This window comes from Anticarsia gemmatalis, chromosome 15 (genome assembly GCF_050436995.1).
Source record: "Anticarsia gemmatalis isolate Benzon Research Colony breed Stoneville strain chromosome 15, ilAntGemm2 primary, whole genome shotgun sequence".
Lineage (NCBI taxonomy): Eukaryota > Metazoa > Arthropoda > Insecta > Lepidoptera > Erebidae > Anticarsia > Anticarsia gemmatalis.
In genome coordinates, this window is record NC_134759.1 from 9,422,089 (window position 1) to 9,443,683 (window position 21,595).

The 21,595-nt window shown below is 33.7% G+C and overlaps 1 protein-coding gene and 1 long non-coding RNA gene across 2 annotated transcripts; one reads left to right on the forward strand and one right to left on the reverse strand.

Annotated features, from left to right (window-relative positions):
• Positions 1-297: 297 nt before the first annotated feature.
• On the reverse strand, positions 298-18,333 carry LOC142978880 (protein ENL-like). The gene is made up of 4 exons (XM_076123486.1): positions 18,193-18,333; positions 18,026-18,111; positions 2,064-2,250; positions 298-1,711 (listed from the first exon to the last, which is right to left on the reverse strand). The coding sequence occupies exons 2-4, from the start codon at positions 18,059-18,061 to the stop codon at positions 1,068-1,070; spliced, it is 867 nt and encodes a 288-aa protein (XP_075979601.1). The 5' UTR covers positions 18,062-18,111; positions 18,193-18,333; the 3' UTR covers positions 298-1,067.
• Positions 15,345-19,078, forward strand: LOC142978881 (uncharacterized). Its single transcript, XR_012959786.1, has 3 exons — positions 15,345-15,415; positions 17,991-18,288; positions 18,756-19,078. It is a non-coding gene; the product is annotated as an uncharacterized LOC142978881 (long non-coding RNA).
• Positions 19,079-21,595: the final 2,517 nt, after the last annotated feature.

Genomic DNA, 21,595 nt, shown 5'->3' on the forward strand with positions numbered 1-21,595 from the left:
TCTTGGAATTGAAGTATGTATGCTTTATTTAAATGAAATAATAATAATAATCTCCAAGATTAGTTTTAAACCAAGTAACTTTGAGGTTTAACTTTTTCACTTAATTAACTTTGGAAGCTATCTGTAGTGATATTTTTTTAACAACTGTATTTTAATAAAGTAACGCAGCATATATTACAACTATTATTTATCCACTTCGGAACATAGGTCGCCTCGTACCTACTTTTCCAAATAATACAATTGCTCTAAAAAAGGTTAAACAAACAATGACTGGGTTGAAAAAAAAATGGACTGATGAACATGGAAAGTTTCTTTATTTAAGTAACAAAAACTTGTTCCGCAGACAATGTAGCAAAGTAAACGAGTATAATACATACTATTATAGTTATATGCATTACAGTAAATAATAACTATAAGTAATTGAAGTGAATAAGCGAATTTACGCTTAATTAGCCATAATTTCCACGCTGTAACGACTAATCCAAACAGTTATTAGGTACGATAACTCAGAGTCATTGTTATATAATTGCTTCAAATATTTATTACCTTACAATTATTAAATAACTAATTACGTCTAATACCCTGTCACACAGCATTCATGTAGCGATAAAATATTATTAACAGGCACCTGTAGGTAGGTACGTACGATAACAAAACACAAAACAATAAAATTTTACTCGTATTATAATTACATAACTCACAACCCCAACTATAAAATATCTTTACAACACGTAACTAAGTATAAGAATATTCTCTCAAATAAAATATAGTTACAGGTAAAATAGATACTCCTTTACGTTATTGAGATCTTGCTCACAGCACACATTATTTCGTATTTCGTCTATTATTAACTAGATTATGGTAATGTACTTTAAATTAACAGTCAACAGTCGAACATTCTAAGTAAATAGTCTATAAAATTATATTCGTAAAAAATAATAAGTATACCTAGAGTTCACTAAACTGTTCTGTTTAGTCTAACAATTTTGTTTGCATCAAATGCAATAAGTCTCTCATGGCACCAAGTAATATCACAACACAACACTGATAGATGAAGGCACGTCGGCTCATAGCATCGTGTAATCGTCTTCTACTTTCTTGAGAGCTTTCCTCAACGCTGGCGGGAGCACAGGCATTTCGTAAATAGGGTCCGAAATGGCGGGCAGTATTAACGGATCTTCTGACTTCTCGTAGCTTGTATACGATAAGTATAACTGCGACACACAGTTTATCTCGTCGTCGGTCATAGCCACAGATCTCAGTTGCTTCCTAAAGTCCACATAAATAGAGTTACCACATTTTGAACAAATCTCTTCGAATAAATACGATTTAGTTCGTTTTTTTGGTCCGTGTTTGCATTGTATGGGTTCAACGAACTTGTACTTCTTAGGGTTGTTGACTTTGTGCGGTTTGTCGTCGCCGCTGTCGGACAGCACGACGAGCAGCTTCTTGCTGCGGTCGGGAGCGCCGGTGCGCGCCACCACCTCGCCGCCGCCACTCATGATTGCCTTGCACAACTGCTCCGACGGGTTCTCAAAGTCGTAGTAGACGCAGTGCGACTCCGAGTTGCTTTCGTTGTTGTTCTCGATTTGCAGGCTGTACCTCAGTCGTATTTTCTTTGGCCTGTTGCTGTATTTCAGGTACACGTGTATCGGTATGTCGATGGAAGCGCAGCCCGACTCTTGAATTTCGTAAGGCGGCTCCTGGAGCACTGTAATAATATAATGTAGTAGTTAGTTTTCAATGTTCCATAAATAAAAAAGTGATATACAGCAGAGGGCAAAGTCGTCGAGATAAAGCGTAAGTTGACAACAAAATAATCAGCATGGGTGATAATGGGGATAAGTTGACATAATATATACCTAAGTTTACATTAATACCGAACTCAATAAGAATTGATAATATACTATAGGCTCCAAAACGTCTTTTTATTTTTGAGTAGGGATTTCGGGATCAGTATGAAAAAACATCTTCAAGATTGTTTTCGCTGGACAGTGGCAGTGGAGTGCATGAGAAGTACAGGTTACTTCAAAGGAGTAAAATACATTAATAAAGGTACTTGCCTCTTTTAGGGTAAACGAAAGCTGTAGGCGGGTGTAGATGAAAGACGACTTTGTGCACGAAGGCGCTGATGTCGTGGCCGCTGACGCCCCTCACCCAGACACTCCAGTCTAGCGCGAGTGCTCGCCCCAGAGCAGATCGACGCGGCTTGCACTCGTGCCCCACCTCTAGCCATATGCGCACGCACATCTACGTACACAAAATTAATAATTAGTAAAATAAAACCACACTAGAGAGTTAGGATATAAATTACACCTTGAATATTTACCAGGAAATCCTAGAGTTTATTAAACCTTTTAAATAGAGAAAAATAATACTCAAATTGATAAAAATGTTCACTAAGTACTTATATGTTTTATACATTGGTTTAGGTTACGGGACCGTAAATGGTTATAATAATTTTCCCCATATACCAGTTTAAAACATCCCCCTGAATCTCATGATATTGGTTTCGACCACGAGTCCATTACGCAATATTAAAAATAGTACGCATTAAACTATAATATTATGTAATCTAATTTATAGTAATTAAAAAAACACATGCCGATAACAGCTGTAGATTACACCAACCAAACATTTGAAGACACGTGTTAGTACAGAATAATAATATAATCTATCTGTATTTGCGAGGCTAAATAAAATTATATTTAGTCTACATTTAAGTACCTATGTGCAGCTAATTTAAATAAATTTAGCGATCAATCAATGTAATCAGTGCTATCGGGTCAATAAGCCGACATCAAAGCAATTGAAATAATGTTTTGAAGGTCGCTGACGATATTTCACAATTATGAAATTCACACTCATCCAAGCATGATTATGTACTGACATAAGTATATTAATCGATATTATTGTCGATAAAATCAATTTGCTCTATATGTTAATGTAGAATGAATTTCGACAAACTGGTGGGTCTATTGTAGGTCAAATACTACTCGTATTAACCCAATTTTAATAAGACAATGCAGTATTTTATTTGGAGATCTTTTTTTTTGCGTTAATCCAAGGACGGCAAGGCGTTAGTTTTATATAGAAATCCATTCATGTAATATGTTGTATAATTAAAACAATGTAAAGTATGTAGAGCACTTATTATTTTGCCCTTGTCCTTTATAGATAAATAGTCAAGAAATAGTCGCAGAGGTCGTTCTTATCTGTCTCAGGCACAATTAGATCCTATTGAGTGTCGTACGATCGAGTACCGTCGTACCAGTGCATTATTGGTTATAAACTGTCAATTAGTTTCATCTTCACTTTGTATTTGATATATTATGATGTTTCTGGCAGCTAGATTGTATAGAAAGTAGACGTAATATAACAAAACATCTCCATCGTGGTCCTTACTAACATTATTATTTATAGAAATGATTTAGCGATGATAACACGATCGCCAAGATTTCGCGAAAATCAGGTATAAAATAATGAATCCCGGAAAGGTACAGGCTACAATTTATGAAAACTTTGTCTTGTACGAAGCCACTGACAAAATTTTGTTTCTACATTTTTTATAATGTTTGTTGCTTGAACATCAAAATTATAAATACAGATAGGATGTAAGTGCTGAATCCCAAAATAAATATATTATTTACTGCTTAAAATATCTAGACATTACTGGAAGCTATTTAGATAATCTAAATCCAGCTTCGACGCTTGTTGCTTACTAAATTTAGCATCCTGTTTCCATTACGTTTATATTTAGGCCAATATCAGTGATCCAGAGGTCACTGACTTGTGGAGAGCTGGTTTTAAATTGCAGAAGTGTTAAGCGATTCAGGTTGACGTGGTCGATTTTATGTCTGTTTGGTTTAAAGACGTAAAAAAGATGATATTGCGAAACTATGTTTTTTCATAAACTGCTGCATTTTGCGATTAAGGTCTTAAATTTACTTTTTAATAATCAATTTACCAAGATGATTTCTCTGTTTAATGAAATGTTTACGTACAATTTACTCTACGATGAAGAAGAGAAAATAGAGAAAGAGACCTTCTAGTGTGTGTTAAGTAAGTACTAATCACTTGTCTAGAAGAGTTAAAATAAAAAAATCTAGAGTAAAATGTATGGCCACGCAACAAATTGCCGGATGCACATTTCATTGGCAATACGTAGTGCTCATCAATCCTCGCGTGATGCTTAGTCATGCAGTTTATCTTGAGACGAACTGACTGAGTAAGCTTTCACTGGACACCTCTCACAAAACATCTTCACAGTGCTAATGTGTTAAATTATTAACTATCAATAGTATAGGGGAAAGATAAACTTCTTATTGTATTGAGAGAGTTTAAAGTAACTGCTGGTTATCAGATTGCTCTATTATATATGGCTATGGTTATGACTCTATTTCAGTCTAGGTTTAAGTGTGTATAAGAGTTGCTGTTCTTGTTAGGGAAACCGGAAAACTGGATTTCAGTACCAATGGCGTAATATTATAAGAAATTGGAGAGGTCTACATTAAAATTTGCGGAATTCAACTGCAAGTACATATATAGATTTTATCTATAGACTTCTAACAAGCTTTATTGTATATCTGATACTTTGAATACAAATTATGTATGTATTCGATATGTTATACATAAACCAATCATGTTTCCTAAACATACAAACTAACGGTTTGGCGGCATCTTTTGCACTGATGCGGAATTTAGTTCTATGATCGTGCAACGATGCAAGCGGAATAAAGTAATTTATGTGTGTATGAAAACACAATTAAACGAGCCATGAATATCTTGAGAATTGAACGGAACGAATACGCGCGCGATCGTGCAGCGGCATACAATAAGGTAGTAACATCGAACGTTAGTCGGCAGGCAAGTTTAGCGCCATTATATTAGATGAACATTTTCTAGAATTTATGTAAGTAATAAATACTTAATTTTAATGCATTCCATGCATTCGGTTTTTTAATAACTAAGAGCAAAGACATGTTAAAGAGAGCGATAATTTATACCTATTACAGTGTTTAAATGAAATACCTAATTTCCGTAACAACTACAAATAAAAAAAATCGTTTTAGTAATCATAACTACATCTAATTAAGCGACTCAAACATATGATTAATTACATTTAAATTATTCATATTGACAGTTTCCTCAACGTACCAACTCGGTTCATCAAATTGCTGCTTGAATAAATTTGAATAAAAACTATTTAACAGAATGTCCGTCATTGACGCGGCCTGTTCTCCTAGAACTTGGCTTTGTAGAAGGTTATTACAAAAAATAATATTACTAGTTTATTTACAAACTTTATTACATCTATAAGTGTATGATTGTATGTAAACCTGTCTTAAAGAGGTATAATTTGTATGCTGATTAAGATAAAAATATTTAACTTGAAACGTGTGTGGTTTGCGCGCAAAAACAAATTACACACGTGACTACCGTCTCTACCGAGAACAGTTACCGTTGTACAGGTATCGCCCTTACATTTATACATTGTAATAGGGAATTATATTATACCTACCTGTTTATTACTAAAGATTTTTTCAAATTATACGCTCATTTGTACCTAACGTAAAAATATTTTGGCAGGTGATCATACACTGCGTTCGTCGGCACGCGGCGTCTTCATTCAAGAAGATATTTAGGACAGACTGGATACGGGTTACAACAGTGACAGTGGCGCAATTTGGCCTTCGTCCAGCCGTCGACCATCATATTCTGATTCACAGAACCAAAACTGTAATAGCTATATTCTTTAAACACGAATTTCAACCGATGCAGCGATGTCATAAAATACAAGGTGTTTTAAAATGTAGGAAACTATTTAGCATTGGAGATAACCGATTATGGACAAATGAAAAAATCGCTCAAGTTCGGCGTGTGAATTGTGCCAAAACAACGAGGATTACGTCAAGTAAGCAGCGACTCGACCTTGGCCATGAATAGAGACTGGTCCGGTACTAACGATCAACTGTTGTATCACACTGTAGCAAACATTTATTTACTTTCACTGTCGCTCCTAAATACCGCTCGAGCATTATGTACAGATTCTTAGACCATGTTGCTTTTATTAGGAGCAGCAAGTGTGTAACGCAACCGGATTTTTATATTATTGTGTTTTGGCTTTATTTCAAGGCAAAAATCATACAAGAAGTTGAGCCAATGATGGACAAATTTAATGCATTTATTCTATAAGCATTTAGCAGTATAGTAATTATAATATATGTGGAATTTACACGTACCTTTGAGATAAATCTTCTCTAAACTATTATTATATGTATTTGGTCTCTGAAACTATAAACTGAACTATACCCAAACCTAAACTGACATGAAGTGTCACTTCTTTGGTTACTGCTGTCAATGAGTTATACACAAACTTTTTTATGAAGTCCATAGAAATGCAGTTTTTATTCGTTCAATGTAAAAAAAAGCGCTGTGGATCGCGACAGAATTTAATCAAGATCGGATTTATATCATAAACACTAATCAAAGTACTCAACCACATTTGAAAATAAGCACGTATGCATGTTTCATAACATAGAAATGTACTGACGTGCAAAGTTCATCAACCTACAGAGCGATACATATGCAATTTAGTAAATCATATGACATTAGCAAGTAATATTGGTGTAACTTGCGTAATTTTGTACCACATGTATGTAATATTATAGCACATTTCTGTACTACCATCAGTTTTTTTTATATGAGTCATTTGAAACAAAACTGACTTAAATCATGACCTCCCACGCAAGAGATCGAGAGTTCAGAACAATTTGAATCTCTCCTTTTCCAAATTTCGAGTGTGTTTGAAATAATGCGATTTGTGGGCAATGAGACCTCGTATTTCTACTCTAGAGGTCTATAAAACAGCTACTGAGCGAATTTCAGACCAGCTCCTAGCTTGTGTGGTAGAAATACGCCTAACTCCTCTCAATCAGACAGTATAAAAAAGTCTAGACAGCAAGAAAAGTTAATGAAAAAGGATATTTTGTAATTATAATGATTTCTAATAATATAATTAAGTTACCTATAGAATTCATACATCGTGATCAGTTCAAACGCACGCAATAAAAGTAAGTATAATTAAATGTATTTGCTCAGTTAATATCTACGTAGGACACTTATCTAATCTAGTATTGCGTCGTGGTTGTAACTTAACGTAATACAAACTTCTTGTCAGGTTGTATTATCAGACATCCATTATTTTCTAAAACATTGATTTTTGACTTTGTTTAAGCACTTATGCATTTTTATTTTTGTTTGAAAAATACTTGGTACGTTTAGGTTATTTTTAACCGACTTCAAAAAACTTGATTTTTCTCTTACAGCTTTTATTCTATCACAGTAATTAACCTGCATATCAGTAACGTAAACTATTGACTAACTATTGTGTTAAAAACTTTAACGCAAATAATAAGTCAGATTTGAGAAAATTCTATCCAGCTGCTGCCACTACTAGGCCATTTATTATTCATGAATACTTCAGAGCTGAGTAGCAACGCATATCGAGTCGAACTTGATCAGTAGGCCTATAAAACAGTCAGTGGCTTTAAAACTATTAATTTAAAAAAATATATGCATGTCTATACTCTGATCGTCAATCTGTCTGGTCAACTTGGCATTGTTCCAGACTCACTTTTCTCGGAATGATCAAAATGGTCTACGACGGAGACAATGTAAATAATTATATTTACGAGTAAAACACACTCAGTACTCTATAAATTTTTAAGAAGAGTGCCGACTTTTTACGCGGAAGATACTGGACATGAAGGTGTAGATCACCTTCATGTCCAGTATCTTCATCGAGTGTACTTACTTACTTACTTAGGATTCGGGAATCGCTTGTAAAATCTAATTAAATTGTAATAGTATTGTCTGACACGATATAAGACATTTACTCACGTGCAGCCATATTAATAAATCCAACAGGGAAAATTGCGTGTTTGTATAAACACAATAAAAATGAATATGACTTAGCATGTTTGTATCCAAGGTGTGCGAAATGTACACATATAATATATTGACGAATATTGTGCAACCCTGTGAGGCTGTGGTGTACCGCAATAAAGTAAGTCGCGAGGGTATTGACTTATCACGTTTGTAGTCATAAGATCAATGTGCATTCAATGAATATGTTAATTTATCCTCACATTCTTATGTTTTTGGAGCAACTGCGTCAATCATACTGAAGTATTTTTGCTCACTTTATGTAGAGTTTAGTGAGTATAGTTACTTACCGTTAACAAATGAAAGATTATATTAATATTATAATTGAATAAGAAGATTTCTATAGATGTAAGTACAGGAAATATAGTAGAAACAGGTAGTTGGGTATGCCTCGGGTGTTTCCCATAGACGATTACTTAAGATTCAAAAGGATAACTGTGTATGACGAATATTGTGCTGATTATCAACTTTGATTATTAAAGGTAAATCGAAATAAGGAATATTACCGCATTGAAAAATGTGTAGCCAAATAAGCGATAGAGTGATATTTATTTGTAAACTTTAATTTGCTGTACAGGGGTAACCATGGGCGATCACTAGTTTGATTTTTGATTTGATTACAGCGTTTTCATGTTTACACTATCAGTTTTCGTATAGTTTTTGGCACTGAGTAAATCTTTTTACTGTCAACGTGTAAAACACAATATAAATCAGATGCATCAAGGACTTGTCTTTAGCTGCAAGAGTTATTAATATATTCGACCTCATCCATTGGTTACCGATTCAATGTTCACATAAATATCGACTAAGGCTTCCGTGAATCTGACTGCATTATAATGTGCGAAGGCATTATAATAATGCAAAATTTGTGTACGTCAGCATCCTGCTGCATATAAAATCGGCATAAATCACTCTTGTTCAGTTCATTCTAACCATTTTAGACTTAAAAATATATTCGTTCTATGGTGTTAAACTATAATTTGGTTAACAAAATAAACAAATGCGAACAGCAGCGTTATTCAGTTACTAGCCGGTCTCAGTTATGAGCGACCTTCAGAACCGGTGGTAACGGTAACAGCCAATATTAACTATTTAATTTGTCACTGAGTTATTGTCAATTTGAGAGTTTAAATTGAACAAGTCTAGCTCGGGTTCCGTCCATGATTCGAACCTGTTGATAACACGTACATATACTAGTGGGTATACAGATTTTATATGCTTCTATCATTCATTTTATATTACGACAAGGGAAGAAAGAATAGTAATTTTGTTTTTATGTTATAACAATTGTCTTCTTGTACATAAGATAGTAATGATATTGCCAAATTGTTTTTTTTTGGAAAATCTGTAAGTGAGATTGTTTTAAACAATCAAAACAATAATGCATCCATGATACAAAGTACCTAATTCATGGTCGAATCTTTAGTTAACAACTCCTGACCAGAAGCCAGATTCTTATCAATATACATTTGGATAATAAGCACCTGCGGTTTCCTTCACGTATAAGAGCTACAATTTTATATTTTCCTCTTGTGTTTCTAGACTATTCGATCGAACAATACACGATAGAGTCCATCTTTGGTTAGGTGGAACACTGTTTGGTAGTTACATATGTACAATTTGACCGCAAATAATATTTCTGAATGGATGCTTTATGCTGATTATAATGTTTTACACTATTGTCTATTGCGCACGGTACCTATAAGGAAATATTAGTAGATTCATTTTGCGAATAAGCAGTAGTCTTGGTCGTTCACTAAAATGTATATTAAAATGCAGAATTTACAGGTGTGGCTTTGATACCACGGAATGTACAGTTTGTTATTTGCTCGCTGTTAAAATCCATAGAAGGCAGGCTACAATGAATTATTATAGCAGTAAATATAGATATTTATTTTAGGCTACTGTTGGTATTAAGCGGTTTAGAATCAAATCATAGTAACATTCCGCAGTGAATTTGATTTAGACCGGTAGTTAAATTCCAGGGTAACAATTAGAATAAGATATTGTTGATCTTGTAGGAACGGGGTTATAATTAAATGATTAGACAAAAAATAAAGTTTACCATACCTTTCAATCCTCTGCAGACTTTAAATATTTGCTAAGCTGCTAAAGTTACGACGATATGCAGTCGTCTCCGACAGTGCCGAGCAAACTGTGTCTATCAATTATTAGGCTCTTCAATAATGTGGATGGACTATTATGTAGAATAGTAATAAAATAAATTGCTCATATTTGTAATTAAATGATAAAATCATGTTTTCAAGGACTGAACATTAATAATATTGGAATTATAAGTAGAAATTGTACAAATATGAATTGGAACCAATTGTTATTGGGTTGTTTAGATGACAGTATGAGATAATAAATAATGTTACACGTGTTTTATGGCCTCTATATATAGATATATAGGTAGGTAGAGCTAAAAGCAAAGAAGGATAAATTCGTTTTGGGATTAATTTATTAGATTAGTATGTCTGTATGTAAGCTATTGTCAATAGTTATGACTTGATTAGGGCAATAAGATTGAAGTAGAGTTCATTTTGATTACGTTTCCGGCTAGACTACCTTCTATCTAAAGGGGTACCATTTATTCTAGCTCTCGTATAATAATAAACTCAGAACTTACGAGTATGTACAATGATCTATTTTTAACAGAAGACTTGAGTTTGGCATATTGTATTATTCTTAACAGTTTTAGTTGCAGCTAGTGCTTCTTCGAAAGGCTATGTAGGCGGTCAAAATATATGTGCTTAACTGATAAAATGTCAAAATAAATACTGCTTTACACACAATATTGTTTAAGACGTTCTAAATATAGGTACTTATCGAAAAATGGGTACATTACATTATTTTAGCTACTGTAAAAATTATTATAATAAAGGCGTTGACCGTGTTAAGTCTTGACGTAAATGGCACGTATAACAATCGCGAGCATCAACCCAAACCGTATCGCGTTTTCATCTGCTCAAGGACGTTTGAAATACTAACACTTGTGGAGCAACGCTAAAGGCTGTGTTATGTCGTTTGGCGATGATATCTTTATTTGTATTAACACTCAGCAACTTTTGACATAATAATGTTATGTTTTTCAATAGATATGACGTAAGTTTTATAGGGAAAAACGTTACTTTATATAACGTCTCAGGACATACGAAAACTCAAACAGCTGAATAGGCTGCAAAATCGTTACCTACCGTCTTAGGAGTAAATAAAAAGTAATGCTGTTACAGTTAGCTATTATCAAATAATTCTAGTACCTATTCAATTAATAGATCTAGGACCTATTTGATTGTGATTCGATAGTATCACTCTAAATTATTTATGATTTTGATACAACTATCTAATTGTTCTTTCAGTGGCATCGTATGAAAAAATACAGGTGTTTCATTTACTTGAAACAGATGGGCTATGAACAGTTTTAGATAAGCTAAGAAGTTAGTCTAATAATGTGCCAGTCTATGAATTAGACCTTGTAGATTTTTAAAGAGGTTGATTTCGTTATTTTGTTCGTTAATGTAGGTATTAGGATTCTAGGTAAACAAAGTAACTAGGAAGTATGTATGAATACCAAGTCGCCGATGAGTCGTCACAGCGCTGCAATGTTTTTGTTCAGTAAATTGCCCATAAATAAAGTAATTACACTTTTTGTGTTCATTAGATGAGCCAATTTGCGATAATTATAATTTATAGATTGGGTATTTATTTGTTTTTGTAAAATAATGCCAGTGCATTCCGTAGGTCTTTTCAAATGAGAGTAGGTAGAGTAAACTGTGCCGAAATCTCAAGTAAGCCAGAGTGTGTATGATTAGTAGATGGTCACGCAACGCGAGTTTTTAGTTTATTCCTTTTGCAAGCACATTTGCTTTCATTAACATTATTAAAACATTAACTAAGTTATCAATTGAATTAGTAAGTGTATTGTATTATTAAGAAAAATGTGGGCTTTTATCATTAGGAACGCACATGTCACTACTTACTTGATAAATGGGTGAAACCCAATATTTGTTTTCTTAATGGAGTCAATGTCATTAATCATAAGCATCCAGCAATGTTTTGGTGATTAGTATTTTATTACGTACTAGCTGACCCGTGCGGCTCCGCTCGCGTGAATGATTGTTTTTAATAATACAAAGCTTAATTATTCTTTAACAACAAAATATGCTTTTTTTCACGAAAAATATTCTCAAAATTATTTATATCTCATATAACTCGCGCTAAAGCATATCTGCCATTAAAACTGTTGCCATGACAACGGAATTTTGTAAATTCAATGTCATTATAATATTGATTATTCGCGACTTCGGTGGCGAAACCTGAATTTTCCCGGGAAATGCGTCATTTTCCCGGGGTAAAAAGTAGCCTATGTCCTTTCTCGGGTATCAAACTATCTCCATACCAAATTTCATGCAAATTGGTTCAGTAGTTTAGGCGTGATTGAGTAGCAGACAGACAGACAGACAGACAGACAGACAGACAGACAGACAGACAGAGTTACTTTCGCATTTATAATATTAGTATGGATTTAGGTTAAATAATTTTTTTTTAGGAAAGTGTTTCATATATATCGGTGCATTTTAAAATGTATCGGAAACTGTTTATTTCTATTACCTGGGAAAAATGCCGTCTTGCCTGAAAAACATAATTTATCCTATTTATTTGGACTCCTTACTACCAGAACTTTCGCGTAATTCTTAAACTGTGCATGATTTCATTAATTCATTGTAGGTGTATGTGATGTCTCGCTTGAATGATACTGGAGACTGGTTAACTCTGGTTCGCATGATGGGTGCGGAAAAGAAAGTGGAAATTGACTTGTACTTAAGTTAATAGCCAAAAAACTCTTGCCTCACCTATTCAAAACGACTTCATAAATGTTACTGCACAAAACATAAAAAGCACAAAGTATGTCATCAGCTGGTTTTCTTTCTCATCATCGTAAAGGTCGCCAACTTGTCAATTTATAACCAAAAGTGGTTTTCAAGTTCCATTTCGGTACTAGTTTTAACTCTGCCAGTGTAATCGAGGTGTTATGCACGAATATTTTACCTTACGAGTCGAGCGGAAATGCAAACAGGTTTGCATTTGATCAATTGGCATGGCTTGAAGCGACTAACCGGCGCACGCTGCTGGCTACTGGACTTGCTTATCTATCATTGAGGAATTGCATAAAACAGTTTTGCGACTATGACAAAGGAATATCAATCAACAAGGTTCTGAACGTGTGATTTAACAGGGGTCTATCCCTACTTGATCAATAATCATAAGATCATTCCATGAAATAATTTCTTTCTACGAAAAATGCGAGTGCAGCTAGTATTTAGCATAATTCATTGTATTAGCATAGAGACCGATTAGCAACAAATAAATCGCATAGAATGTTTTTATTACAACAGAATCATGTTAATCGTTTATGCACAGGATGTGACTCATTGCATAAGCACGGATGCTTGTTGCGACACGAGTTTTTGGGAATATCCCATTATGGATAAAGAAAAAATACTTAGTTGTTAATGTATAAATTATTTTAAAACATCTACTCGTAACCCAAATTTTGATGCATTTCGCTATTCTCACTTGCAAAATCGTCAGATTCGAAACCATAAAACACATCTCCTTGTTGGTGTCAACTTAGTCCAAACACCAGCTTAGATACAGGCCAGAGAGTTTAACAGAATAATCATTTCTTTAAGCATAACACTACATAGTAATTTTCTACTTAATTTGGTCAATAAAGCAATCCAAAATGCTCTTTCCTTATCAATATCGCCGTCTATTTTACACCGTTTAGTATACATATTTTGTTAATTACATGACGTTTTCTTTTCTACGTAAACAAAACAAACAAGATATGAAATTGCATGCCAAATGATAAAAATCGCGTAATTAATTGTAAAATATAAAACGAAGTTACTAGTAGTAGCTACATTACAATTCTTCATTCAGTTATCAAGTGCAGGTGAAACATAAGCTGTGTCGTAACACTAGCTGCTAGAAACCTATTACTTCTATCACAGGACGTTGAGTAATTCGAGCAATATTTTACGAGAAATGGCGAGCAATACTCACTGGTAATTTATGCTTTCTTGATGAATGAGGTGACATGTTCGTAGATAAGTATCCTCTTCGAAAAATATAGAACAATTTTGTTACACTTTTAATTGTATCACTATCACAGGTCGGTCACACACTTAATAGAGATTCATTATTATCAAATACCAACTCAAACAACATGAGCATCTTCTTTTCTGTTCCATTTAAATATGACACCGTTTACCTACCCACTTTTCTATTAAATTTGTTATAAACAAACTACTTAAAGGATAGTTATTAAAATTCATTAAAAGCGCACTTATTTAAGTAAACTTTATTTTTGTTTAATTTAATCATTGTAATTTACTAATGAATCAATTTATACTTTGACGATTCTATTAACACCGTAATAATCCAAACGACCACATCGGAAATCACATGATGTTATAATAGCAGGCTTATTTTCATTATCAGTACGTAATAGAGATGTGCGCTGTTACTATTAAATCATATTGATGCGTTCGCAATGTTGACGCATTATTGAGTAAGTTCGTTGTAATCCGCTCCTCGAATTACACGTTACGAGACAAATTTGTAAAACCACACGTGTGTTCAATTCATTAAGAATAAAAGCATAATTAGCGTTTTTAAATTTTCAAATAATTTGTCGAATCTTATCTAGAAAATCACTAGTTTTTTTAATCCGGACGTCCCGCGTTGATGTCTAATCAGTGCGGAACTCGCAATTACTATTCTGATGGCGTGGGCCCTGCTATCATTTTGTTTTGCAGATCCACTAAAGGCTGGAATTTGTTAGTATCTTCCTATGCTAAATGGTTCAAATAACGTATAGCGACTGAATGGCGATTTAAAAAATACATAGAGTTCATCTAACGGGATTTTCATGTAAAATCATTTAAACAGGATATTATGTATTCTTTTTAGATTGCATAATGTTCTATTTAAAATATGTTATTTTACTGATAATTATGAATCACCACCGTCCACTGTATATTTGAATAACTAATCAGAAAGTAATCGGCACCATTTAGAATATTTTTGAATCGCCAAACTATACTGACAATGTATTATTATTTTAAAACGTGAACTTTTATTTGGACCTAGCTCCTTGTTGAAGTAACAAAGATTAAAATATAACTTAAATATTGAAACACACAGAATTATTTAAAGTACAAGAATGCGTAGCGATTATTATAAAGGCAAAAAGATTTTGCTTTAAAAAACGTTACTTAATTATTATTATCACCGACGTAAAATACAAAAGTAATTTTCGATAGAGGTAATAACATTCGCGATAGTTACGCTTGGCGGCAAATTTATACCTAAAACAGTATTTTCTGATACGACCATCTCAAATGTTTATGATTGTGCGTTCGTGTGTATGTGACGTTTCAAATTAAATGCAAAGTAAAAAGTAAGTGAGCGGAAAATCTAATCTAGTATACCTTAGTAAAAATAGAGAGCGAATAAATGTTTTGTATCGAATACTTTACAACAAAATTAAATATCATTGATACCTACTACTACTACTCGGAGAATTTTAGAGGAGTATTATCTTTATACCATACAAGAAGTAATATGAAATATTAAATTGTATGAATAATAAGTAAATAATGGTGGCATTTTCAAGTGTAATATGCACATAAATAATTAAAGAACAAAACATTTTAACCTGTATCATTTAATTCTTTAATTAATTAATAATTTTAAGGCGTTAATTCATTAAACATAATAAAAGTAAGGCATAAAATCCGCAGTCCGAAGACGTTCTTATCGAAAGCTTTACCTAGGAAAAAAGATTGTTTTTTTAATTTTATATAACTTTATTAATAGTAACCCACTTACCAACCTAATGAGACTTTGTCATAATAGAGCAAGTTAGGGAATTTATAGATAATGAGTAGCACACACGGTGACCATGTTAATAACAAAACCATATTTTTGTTGTCCAAAACGACGACCAACGAGGAAGGTAGCGACCATATATTATCAAAAACCAGTTGGTATTCAGTACAACCGGTCAGTAGTTTCTCTTATCAATTGATTAATATTGATTTATTTTATTCTGTGGCTATTATATTATGTTACTTACTAGAGATATTCTTTTAGGAGAATGTTCCGAATAATTTCAAACATGGATGGGCCGAATGTTCTGTTTTCCATTTATAATTGTTCAGTGACCGGGATCTTAACGACTAAACTATGTAAGAGGCAGAGACTCGTCGCCGGTCTAGTGTAGACGGTTGACATATTAATTTTCTCATTGGATGATCAACTTACGTCTGCTATACAGTATCGTATAGAAATTTCCTGACTCATTTAAATCAGTAAATAATTCTGTATTGTTTTAGTCGTTCCGTTGTAGATTTGTCTTTATCATTAGGGTTGACATCAACAATTTATCAAGTAGATAAGAATGTTGTCTAGTTTGATAACATGTTGGAATGAGTAATGATATAAATGACAGCTTCTATTTGTAGTTAGTATAATTATGTGAGAAAGAAATGACCTAAATATTTTTCGTATGGATTTTGAATGAATGACTCCAGTGATTATAGTTTTTAAAGCAAAACGCGTAATACTCTTAAACATTATTAAATAAACATACGCATGTCCGATATACGTAATCAGACGATATGACACACGCACACGTGCCTACGAAACATGCTCAAAAACGTGGCTAAAACGGCCCTGTGTGTGAGTTGTCTGGGAAACTCCCATTACAACACACAATTTAAAGTTTTTGTTCATATAACTTGACTTCACTAACCCACATAGATTTACCAACACTTCTGTTTTAAGGTAAAACGTGATAACAAGTTATTTATTCTGTTTCATTAACTACAAATAGATTAATTGTATTATTGAAACATCGTTAATTTTATTACATGACTAGTGGATTCCCTATAACATATGCTAGCTGAAACTGTCGATATGTAATTAATTTGACACGTTAAGAAAGATTAGGTATGTTTCCAGGACATCTTCGAAGTCATTTTAATTAAAGAAGTAATCAGCATACGTCACATGTCTATCTGGACAAGTTCAAGGCGAGGTCATGATTAGATTCAGATTTACGTATGGAAAGGTCTAAAACGTAATTAGGACATTGTTATGTACCAAATCATAGAACATAATTATTGAATGTCAACTGTTATTATTGTTCTACTGCCCTAATTCTACACGCCTTCAAATAAGATTAATCGTTTTCATAATAGAGGGGTGTTGATAAATCGGAAACCCAGATTGACGTGGGTGGTAAGTATTGTGTGATGTGACCTATGAGTAATGTATGGTATTTCCAATTGTAAGAGAAAATAATAAGGAAGATCAAAATGTTTATTCCGAGGCATCAAGCCTCTTTAAGGAATTTAATACTTTAGCGAGAAGGTCAAATTGGTTTATCAAGAATCTATGTATGTATCTATTTGATGTGCAAACACAGATTACGAGAAATAATTGTAAGTGCCTATACGATAAGAAAGATAACATAATGCTTATTAGGTGCTCATGTATGCCATCCTTCGATGTACGATATAGAATACAAATAACGTCGACTCTACCTCTACATAATGTATGTGACAATTTACACTAATGAATTTAAAACGATCTTTTAGAACAATCACAATACTGTACTAGCTCCGAACAATAAAGTAAAATTTCTCAAACTTAAAAGTATACATTTTGGCGATGAAAAAATATTTAAAATTCCATGTTATTTGTATGTGGGCCACATCATGAATCACACATGCCTGTCAAAGGCCAATTTCGTGCATATAATGTCTTACAAGGTGAATTAGTGATTTCCATGGTAATCCACGAAGTCACGGTCAGTGAACGCTCTCATACGAATCATTACGATACTAATTCAGTGAAGAATCTGCACTTCAACTCGAAACGTTATCGACTCTGCGTATAGGCAACACTGTTTATTTTGGCAGATATTTTCCTCTCACATTAGCAAAGCTGCAGCCAATGTTCATTTTCAGAATAAATAAAATTCATCACATAACCGAGCACTCACCGGCTTGTCATGGTGTAATAAGGAACCTTCAGTCATTTTCCAAAATGTGATAAAACCGCCGTTGTTCGTGCGGCGGCGGCTGACATCTGCAACAAGAGGCCATCGAGGTCATATGATCGCTCACTCAGCTACACGGTAACACACTTCATAGTAACACTGGGGCTCACTTGTGCTGTGTCGTACGTAAACAAAGATGCATGAAGGCAGCTCAAGGTTCCCGGGCGGGAAGTCAAACTTGCAGCATTTCTTACAAGGAGGCACCGGTAAGGTTTGTTTATCACTGAATCAGCGAGCGCGCGCGACGCGGGTGTGCGGGAGGCGCGGCGGGCGCGGCGCGCGGTGACGACGGGCTGTGACGTCAGCGCAGCGCGCGCAGGCGCACCGCCCCGCGCGCGCCTTTATCGCCGCCATTATTTGACGTGTAGCCAATAACGTTTCAATTCACTGAATGGCAACTAGGTATATCAGGTAAACTATAATTTTATGAACGGCATATAATTATGAGTAGAACAGCAATATCATACTCAACCAGATTTGAAAAGGGAAGTCTTACGCGGGAGAGTAAAGGAGATAGAGTCGATATTGGAATAAAATTCTTTTTTCCGCAAATTCGCTATGAAGTTATGAATTTGCTCAGAAATTAAAAAAATCGAATGGAAATTGTAATTAACCAATTATCTGTATAACGTTTAATACTCTCATGGTCAATATTTTGGTTGTGCTTTTTCAGGAGCCAAACTTAGCGGAGGTGACTTGCAGCCCAGCAACGCCTTGCCAGAAGATTGATGCAACAGTACACGGAATCCCAACAGATAGACGCTACGCAAGAAGGCGTTGAGTTAATAAATGTATATATTAACACATAAAAAATATACGTATATATTAACACATAATAAATACAAAACAATAAAATACAAATACAATAATTGTACAAAAACTACTCAATGTTTTCAAAGAATGGTCGAGATTCAACAGTTTCTTGGTAGTTCTTCTTACCGACTCTACAAGGGGTAAGATTTCTTTCGAGATCCGTCAATCATACCTAAACGTCAATTATTGTAATATACCGTAATGATTTCGTTTTGAAATTTGTTTATTAAAGTCGCAATGAGTAATTTTTAAAGGATGCCGTTTCTTCCTGACCTAAAATTTGAATTTCTTGATCTGCTTTTTTAGATATAATGTTATGTATTCAGGAAGCCTGTATTCATGATATATCCGGGAATGCTTTACTTGTAAATTTTGTAATCTAATTAATCATAATTAGTATTATCGTATGCACCTATCGTTGGATGCAATATTCAATGTTCAGCAGATAATTTATTTTATCATTTCATTTTATCTTCTTTATTGGCCACTGTGGGCCCAAAATACGTATGAATAATATCTTGATTTCCAAAATTGATTTTATATCTTAAAAGATTTGTAAATTGATTGTAAAGGTATGCTATTGCAAAATGAACATGAAAATTACATGCTGGCTTTCTAGAAAGGTGAAGAATAGAAATACGTCACAATACATAAAATTGGATGATAGATACAAGAACCCAAATACCCAAGTTCCTTGCATATTTTATAACCCACAGCTGGTGAGCAAGGGTCTCCTCCCGTACGAGGGAGGGATTAGGCCTTGAGCCTACTTTGCAAGCCAAGTCCAGGTTGAGGACTTTACAAACTACCAAGAAATTTAAACATACCGGCTGCTACACTGCACTGAACTCTACATGACTCGTAATACGAATGTAATTTCGTTTTGTCCAAATAACATATAAATATTTATGTTTTAACATTATACATACCTCTTGATTAATTATGAAAACATACTTAACACATCCCATAAAAATAATAAGCAGAATATTACTACCAGTAAATCAAACGCTTTTGTAACAAAAAAAAATAATGATAAATATGCCTTAGTTTCCTATTCCCGTAATATTCAAGAAAAACTATTAATAGTCATTATAAAATTATACTTTTTCTTTTTATAGTCTGGCTAAATTCGAGTAAATTTCCCACAGAGAGTACATAATCCGTATAGGGCTTAGGTACTCCCACTGACGACGATAAGCAACCATCTCTACCGTTATCCATTTATTATAATGACTTTAAAAAAAATCTGTAATTCAACCCTCAGTCACCTTCCGTGTATTATTTTGAATGACAGATTTTTTTATGTACGTAAAAATAATGTTTACTAAGTTAAGCGATTACTCTGCAAGGAACTTTCAAACTTCATTTTTATTTCATAAAGAACCATATAGATTAGTATGGAGGGATTTATTAAATTACGACGACAGTTCGTTGATTCTTTCAAGGTGTTTCACCTAAAATTGTCGACATATTTTATTTATTACTGTGCAGCTGTGGTACAAAACAATGACTAGGTAATTTATTTTAATTAAAATGTATCATGAGGTAAAATCTAGGCGTGTTACACGTTTAATCGATGACGTAAATTCAGAGATTGTGTAAAAAAATCATGTCGCACTGACGCATTTTAAACTTTGAACGAATATTCAGATAATGTAGCCTTTTACTATGTGCTATTTTTGGATCATACTTGCCCAAGGGTCTTGAATTCACTAAAATGCGAAAAATATCTCCTCCCTGAGCCGCAGTGACTAGTCTAGCATTGTTGTACTAGTATATTATCATTATTATACTATTAGAAAGAAATCCTTATAATAGTAAACAGAAAAACCTCAACACTAAAAGGTTGACATCAATATTTAAATAACTCATACTAGTTACCATTGATAAGAATACCTATGACTATTCTTTTTAAGGGTTCCGTACCCAAAGGGTAAAACAGAACCCTATTACTAAGCCTCCGCTATCTGTCTGTCTCCGGGCTGTATCTCATGAACCGCGATAGCGAAAAAGCTGTAAAATTATAAAAAAATGAAATATTAGGAAGCAATTGGTTTTTTACTTGGTGTTATCTTTCAGCCTAAAAATAACTTAAAACCATCAGAAATACGGTGCGTTGGAAGCGTTGTTTACAAAACCAGTGACCAGTGGATAAAATTGTGCAGGCTTGTGTTTCAAAATACCAATAATAAGTGATCCAAATTAATTATGTGCAGACTGTTAACGAGTCTTTAAAACCGATAAACATCTAAGATATGTAATTAATGTCGATACATATGTCATGAAATAGCTTATCGTTGATCAATCAGATACACTTTCATAAGCACCGAAAGTAATTTATCAGTATTTTTATAATTAAATTATAATCCATAATATTGCAAATCTAGTTAAGGAGGCAAGATAGAACGCATTGCAATTTTAAATTATTTTAATATTTTATCGATGGGATCTAGGACGTCATATCGTGACACTCTTAAAGGTTTATCAACAGAGAAAGGGTAGCATTCTCATTTGCAATACCTAAATGACAAGCCTCAACAGTTCTCTCACCGCCTAAAAACACAGTACCGGTAGATAAAACCCTTTTGATGCTCGAAATATATTGGTAATATTATTATGTACAAAAGAATAAATCACGCTTCAGGTCATGACTTGTTATCTTGTCACGTTTATTGTACATATAATTATGTTAAGAAATGC